Below are 7,289 nucleotides of genomic sequence, written 5' to 3'. Positions count from 1 at the left end.
ATGCAATAATAATATTGCCTCAATTTCGACCGCATGCATTGATGAATTCTAAGGTGAGGTATATGGTTCATGATTTCCATAAATTGTGGGCTTCATGACAATAATTCAAACTTGTTGAAAAGATTTCCGTGAGGTTAGTTGAAGATTCAAAAGATTGACCTTAATACTAGAGACAATATTTCTCAAATATTCCTTAATATTAAGAGCTATGTAATATATCTTCCAATGAGAGGATCGATTCAATTGAAACACACCTGTGTAAGGAGTGAATACAGAGGTAGCGTATTGTAGCTTCAAAGGACCTGACTGAATACTCTGAAACCCCAACACAAAAGGGAAAGAGAAGATTAGACTTCAGCATGCATAAAATAGGTTAAAAACAAAAAAAGAGTGACGTTGAACTAATATAGGTCCCCAAAGTTCCATTTGATTTCAAATAATACAGTCTCTGTACGGTTTAAAAATTTTAGTCCCCACCAGCCTTGAGAAAATCAACTCCCAATTAACGGAGAATGCGAATTGAGGATCGACGTTCTAAAAACAAAAAAATAGTGTCCAATGGGATCCCTTCAAGTTGTAAACATGAAAGTTTAAGTTATAAATTTAGAAAGTCCAGTTGTAGACAGGTCCTCATTTTACTTTAATTCCCTCAAAAGGTACTCCTATATTTAGCATTGTAGGGAATAGTATCTAGACATGTGGTTTGCCTAAATTAAGTGAAACTCTAATGGCTAACAGCATATAATTCAGACCTGAAAATACTTTACAATTGTGAAAGGGAAGGAAGTGTTATAGTTACCCAGTAACGAGCCTGACGATGATGTAAGCGAATTGTCCCATTACGCAGGCGTCAAAGCTATAAGCAGCCTTAAGCTGAATAATATATAAGATTATATGCATAAATATCAATTAATTATGTGAACCCATAAGGGCAAATGAAAGTGGAAGCTAAGGAGAAGAAATAATAGAATTTTCTCACCCATATCCAGAAGAAGAATGCAATCTCAAAAGAGTTCCGGAAAAGGATGAAGTGAATCAATAAGAGAACAAAAGAAGGCCGATGGACCCAAAAGTGATTATCAGCATTGCTTGCATCAACGCCACGAACTAAGAGCATAAGTACATGCTCCAACTTAGTGCCAACTGCTAGCAGAAGCTGAGACAGAGCAATGCAAATCAGTACAATAGAATTGTGCGCGCGCGCGCGTGTGTAGATAAACAGAGAGAGAGAGAGAGAGAGAGAGAGATAAAAAGTGGTATGGATGAAAGAATCTAGAGAAAAATCTCAAGCAAGAATATTAAGTAGTTGAGGATATGAAGTTGCATGGTGAGCTGAAACAAAAGGTGAGACATGATGAATCCTTAAGCTTAATAAATTTCCACTAAAAGTAAAATAAATCTTAGAACGATACTTATGAAGTTGAACTTCCCTTAATTGTCGCTTTGGGGTTACTCCAAAAATTAACCGAATTAATGCAATATAGTACAAAACTCGGGTCGTTTCACTTTGAGGAGCCGAAAACGAAATTAAACCATAGTAAATGAATGCAAGTAACCTAAACTATAAAAAGAGATTTTTGATTTTGAAAAGCTGTTAATTAAATACTACGAATCAAATTGAAATTAAAATCCTTTTTTTTGTTTTTATATAAAAGTGATTAAAATGAATGGAGATTAAAGAAATGAAAATGAGACACACAAATAACACTGATAAAAATCAATCCTCCAATTCAACAACGCAGGCAATCATCACTCTAAAAGATGTGGGAGTTAAAAACAATGAATTAATAATTATAATTAAGCTTTTGATCCAACAACCGAGCCACCTCGAGTTGCCACAAAATATTTTCCTAAAATCCCAACTTACTAACTGCAACCAGAATAGTAAAGTGGGATTAAGGATGCTAAAAACCAATGCTTAATTAGAACTCTTAAATCCAAAATAACAGAATTAAAGCTAGCAAGAGACTATATGATCCAAAATTCTAAGCCACCTTAGAAAATCACAATATATTAATTCCAAAATCAATACAAATGTCATAACCACAACATTATAATTGAGATCAAAACTATAAACAGTCCAATGTCAAATACTAAGCAATAATTCAGTCACAATAATCCCCAAATATAATCAGATTAAGCAATACAATTATCCCAACAATCAGAAAAACTATCCTAAGACCTAGGAATTGTTAAACAATTATTGAGTAAGAAATTAAAGCAACTAGAACTCCCCCTTAAAGATCCAAGCTCCTGCCATTATTGTTGAATTGGAGAATCAGAGGATCTTAGCCACGGTTTGCCATCAAGTTTGCTGCCACCAGCCGCGTGTGTGTGTTTCGTTCTGCCCAGCGTCCCCTGTTTCGTGTGTGTGTTCGGCCTCTTCTCTCCCGTTCGGCGTCTTCGCCCCCGCTTGCGTCTTCCGCCCCTCGAGAAGATGAAGAATAGATTCGATTTTAGGTTATTAGTGTGGTGGTTTTGCCCCTTTCTTTTTAATTATTATTATTTTTTCTTTTTTTTTTCTTTTTATTTATTTTTTTTTTCATTTTTATTTCTTCCAAAAACCTGCAAGCAAAATTCAAGGATAAGGTAGCATTAATTGTCCTCAAAAATCAATTAGTCACAATTAAACCAAAATATGACAATTTTGCCCCTATAAAATAATAATTCAAAATAAAATATATTAAAATCAATTACCAATCAATTAAGGCCAAAAAGACTAATTAAGTTGACAAAAACCCATATAAAAGATATCAAAATATATAAAAATAATTGAGTTTGTCAACTTACAATAAGTGGAATAAACGCTATCCAAAAATATGTGTGCCAGCCTGTAAGAACAAAGAGAAAATCAAATATCTGAATTTGAATTTGGAGACAACTAGGAAAACAAGAGAAATAATTAGATAACCATACCATTAACATTAATTAAGAAGAAGATAACCACAAAGATCCACAGGTTACCAACTGCAACCAAAATTACAGAATCAGTTCCCAAAGATATCTAAAATCAAAATGAATCCCCAGAAGCACTTACCTAATGCCAAAAACATATTAAAATCAACTTCAAGGGCTTCTATCATGTGTTTGTGAAAATTAAACTTCGGATTTGCCTCGCGAATCTACAACACAGAAATATAAAAGCATGATCTTGACATCCCTACTTGAGAGGCTACTTGAAAAGAGCTTCAGATCAAGGATTAATAGGCACCGAACTTCACATTGCATTCCCTTTTAAACTTACCTCCATAAACTCACTTCTTAATGTCACATAATCCGATTCATTTACGGACCCGCAAAATTGCTTCCAAAAACAATGCTGCAAGAAACTTTCAATCTACAGGGATGAAGTTGAACTTCCCTTAATTGTCGCTTTTGGGTTACTCCAAAAATTAACCGAATTAATGCAATATAGTGCAAAACTCGAGTCGTTTCACTTTGAGGAGCCAGAGAACGAACACACACGAAACACTTGATGAGAGCCTTTGTCGTTCGCCTTGGGGTTCCCAATCAAAAATAAATCCAATCAATGCAATATAGTGCAAAATTCGAGTCGTTTCATTTTGAGGAGCCTTTATTTGAAATCCTAAGCAAACTAAGTATCAAAAATAAAGAATTGACTTGAAAAGGAATTGATTTTCTTTTTAACTGACTAATTGGCAAAATTTAAAAAGATGCAAAATGAGTAAATAATTTTTGGATTTTTAGTTTATAAAATGGATATGAATAAAATAAGCAAAGTGAGTAAACAAGTGACAGCAAATGGAAAAGCAATCCTCTAGCACAATGATTAAGGCTATCATTACTTCAATTAATTTGGGAGTTAGCTAAATTCAAAAGACTCTAAGGGCCACCCCCTAGACTCGGCTTAATTAGAATAATCAACATCAAGCCACCTTGCATATTAATTATTCACAATTAAACTGTTTCAGCACAATTAGCCAAAAAGAAAATCAAAGAAAAGCAATTAACATTTTTAGTCCAATAACCAAGCCACCTTGAATTACCACTAAATGTTCACAATAATTTCAAAACATAGTCTGACCCAGTACAATGTAAAGAAATTAAAGCTAATCACAGCATAATGTTAAATGCTAATCAAAGATTCCAACAACTACAGCCAATCTCAATACAAATATAAATCATCACAGCCCATTCAAACATTATAAAATTCATTCTAAGACCTAGAAATCACAATTATAATGAAAGAAGTAAAGATTAGAAGAGTTGAAACTCCCTTTGAAGCTCTAAGTTCAAGCCATAACCATTGCTCTAGAGAATTGGAAGGATTTAGCTACTCCTAACCATCACCACAGCTCCACCAAAATTCCAATTCGGTTCAGCCATGAAGAACAATGAAGATGGAATCTGGAGGAGTGATTTTGCCGTGAAGCTATGGTCCTTCGTTCTCTCTTCCTCGCCGCTGGTCTCCTTTTTTTTTCCTGCCGCCAGTCCGCTCCGTTTCGTATCGCTCGTCGGTTTTTGAATAATAGGTGTAGTGGGGTATTATTCACGCCGCCCACGTCTTCTCCCTCAGCGCGCTGGTGATGATGAATATTGGATTATTAGGGTGGGGCAAAACGCAACGTTTTGCCCCACCTATTATTATTATTATTATTTTTAATTTTATTTTTCTTTTCTTTTCCTTTTTTTTTATTTTTAAATCTTCCTAGAACCTGCAAGCAAAATTCAAGGATAAGGTAGCATTAATTGTCCTCAAAAATCAATTAGTCACAATTAAATCAAAATATGACAATTTTGCCCCTATAAAATAATAATTCAAAATAAAACAAAATAAATCAATTAAGGCAAAAAAGGGACCAATTAAGCTGACAAAACTCATATAAAAGATACCAAAATATATAAAAATAATTGAGTTTGTCAAGGGACTAACAGTTTTTAACAAAGGAGCCAAAAGTGATGGTTTTAAACCTCAAGGACTGAAACTAAAATGAACGCAAACTGCAAACTCTAAAGACCAATAATTATATTATCCCAATTTAAAACAAACATATAATTTCTTCACTATCAGTACTTTAAGACTATTTTCATATTTAAAAAATAAAAATTTAAACCATTAAAAATACTATTCACAATACTAAATATAATCAGTGTCATAACCAGCGACTTCTTGTTGGAGTGAGGAATTAATGTGGAAATGTTATGTTACATGAGCAGCACAATATTCGATTTTGGCACCAGATGATGGTGGCGCTGCCGCAGCAAGAAGATGACGGACAGTTGCAGAATGATTATTAGATTTCGTCCAGCAAGGAATCATACCATGGGTCACACCCGGCGACACGCAGATTTTTACGATCCTTTTCTCTGAAACCGTCAGAAGCAGTGATATGAAACCCAGCAGCATCAACTCTGAAAAGATTTTGAAACATTTTCAAAATTAATTTAGATGAACTCATGAAGAAGAAAAGGTTGAGAGCTTATTATTATTAGTTACAGCTACAGAACCTTCTTTGATTTTCTGAAGAGCTTCGCAGAGGGCCGTCTTTTGCTTCTCCTTCCGGCTCTCTCCGGCACGATGAAGAAGACGTTCTACACCATATGAAACGCCGACAATGACAGTGTAAACGACAGCTACAACCCATGTAGGAGTGTATACGTCGGTAGTTGCTTCCCCACCTCCAGCCATTATATTCTCTCTCTCTAGCTTTCTATCTTCTTATTAGCTTCTTGCCACTGATCTGTGGACTCTCTGCACTTTTTCATTTCCACTTTGTCCATTAATAAATGTGTACCTCCACTGAGCTTCAAAGTCTTCTTGTATTGTTTTGGATCTCACTGAAAGGTATGTAAATTAGGGGAAAAATTTTGAAAAAATTTTGTAAGATTTTTTTCAGGGTTGAAGTTATCTTTATTTTCTAAACTTTGACCTGATTTTAGTTTTGATTTTTGAAATTTAAAATCAGGAATTTTGTTTAATAGGATTTGACTTCATTTTGATTGGTTTAAAATTGTTTATACATATTTTAAGTTTAAGGACCAAAATCAAAATGAAATGAAATTTTAAAAATCAAAGATGATCTTAGTATTTTTTTTAAAATATATATCAAGAAGCAATTTCTTTTTTAAATTTTGAAATTTACTCAACCTAATTTTTTTTTCAAAAATGAAATTTTAAAATTCTTTGGCCGTTGATGTGGCATTCTTTTTTAAAAAAAAAAAAAAAAGAAAACTGAAGGGAAGTTGCATCATTTCACATTTAAAAATTCCAAAATAGTATAAAAGATTTAATTAAAATTTTGAAATTTACTCACCCTAATTTGTCTTTTAGCATTTTAAGAATATTTTAATGTTATTTTTCCTTAAAAAGCAATTTTTTGTTATTTTAATTTTAATCACTTTCTTTTGGCTTTTTCTAACGCCACAAAATGTTGATTTGATTCTATTTGAATTATTACGAAAAATGAATAATAAAATGAAACCAAAACTTGTCTACAATATATATTTATAAAAAACAATTCATCCTTAAAATTTTCGCCACTACAAAAAAAAAAATTCAAGAACAATATTTAGTTGTCGCCGAAAGTCTACCCTTCAAGGATTCTAAAAAATTGTTGTTGAAAATCAATATTTCAATGAAAACTCTAAAAAGTCGTTGATAAAAATTAACAGAAAATCTTTAACCAGCAGATTTTCAAGTCATCGCAGCTGAAAATATAATTTAATAATATATATTTAGTTTCACAATAATAATAAGTGGATTCATTTTAACTCAATTGTACTAATATTATATACAAAATAAGGTTATCACAAGTTCGAATATTGGAAAAAGCACATTTCACTCAATAATACTTAGGGATGATAGGGCGCAAAGGTCAAGACGTGGCGATGACGTGGCGTGAGTGGGTAACGTGGCAGGCAGCCAGCGATGAGTTGGTCAGCCCGAGGTAAACATTATTTTTCTCGGAAGAAACTTTCAATGGTGAGAAGCAACTAAAAGTACGTCTTTGGGTGGAGACAGATGTGAAACTAAATCACAAACACACACTATAAGGCTCTATGGTACAGAGGAGAAGCTAAATTACATATTTACAAAGTAAACGAGCACTCTGATCCCTAAATTCTTAGGCCAATCTATAGTTTTCAAAGTTTCACGCACATTGTGACTAAAAATACTCACAAGCGCAGCTCATCACTAAGATAATAAAAAGAGAAAAAAGAAAAAACTGACATATGCAACGATATATTACATTCGTGAACTAACTCATTTTGCGCTCAACAATCTTTGAAGACGAAAGCACTTAACAACTCAGGTACGCTGAGCTCTC

The 7,289-nt window shown here is 33.3% G+C and overlaps 1 protein-coding gene across 1 annotated transcript; it reads right to left on the bottom strand.

The window, feature by feature from the left end:
- Nucleotides 1-293: 293 nt before the first annotated feature.
- On the bottom strand, nucleotides 294-5,650 carry LOC114721431 (MLO-like protein 1). Its single transcript, XM_028907252.1, has 9 exons — nucleotides 5,470-5,650; nucleotides 5,171-5,373; nucleotides 3,245-3,319; nucleotides 3,038-3,122; nucleotides 2,917-2,967; nucleotides 2,791-2,831; nucleotides 980-1,156; nucleotides 800-867; nucleotides 294-315 (listed from the first exon to the last, which is right to left on the bottom strand). Exons 1-9 carry the CDS (start codon nucleotides 5,648-5,650, stop codon nucleotides 294-296), a joined length of 903 nt encoding a protein of 300 aa, XP_028763085.1.
- Between the last annotated feature and the right edge of the window lie 1,639 nt (nucleotides 5,651-7,289).

The sequence above is a fragment of the Neltuma alba genome, unplaced genomic scaffold (genome assembly GCF_004799145.2).
Source record: "Neltuma alba isolate B1F8T4 unplaced genomic scaffold, ASM479914v2 tig00012036_pilon, whole genome shotgun sequence".
Lineage (NCBI taxonomy): Eukaryota > Viridiplantae > Streptophyta > Magnoliopsida > Fabales > Fabaceae > Neltuma > Neltuma alba.
This window is presented reverse-complemented; position numbering and strand designations above follow the sequence as displayed.

Bases quoted from the DNA above. Each gene is read 5' to 3' on its own strand.
- LOC114721431 (XM_028907252.1), bottom strand. From the start codon at position 5,650: ATGGCTGGAGGTGGGGAAGCAACTACCGACGTATACACTCCTACATGG. The intron at 5,374-5,469 runs GTTCTGTAGCTG...AAATCTTTTCAG, and splicing joins TCTTCAGAAAATCAAAGAAG to AGTTGATGCTGCTGGGTTTC. The intron at 1,157-2,790 runs GTAAGTTGACAA...GCTCTGTCTCAG, and splicing joins TAGCGTTTATTCCACTTATT to CTTCTGCTAGCAGTTGGCAC.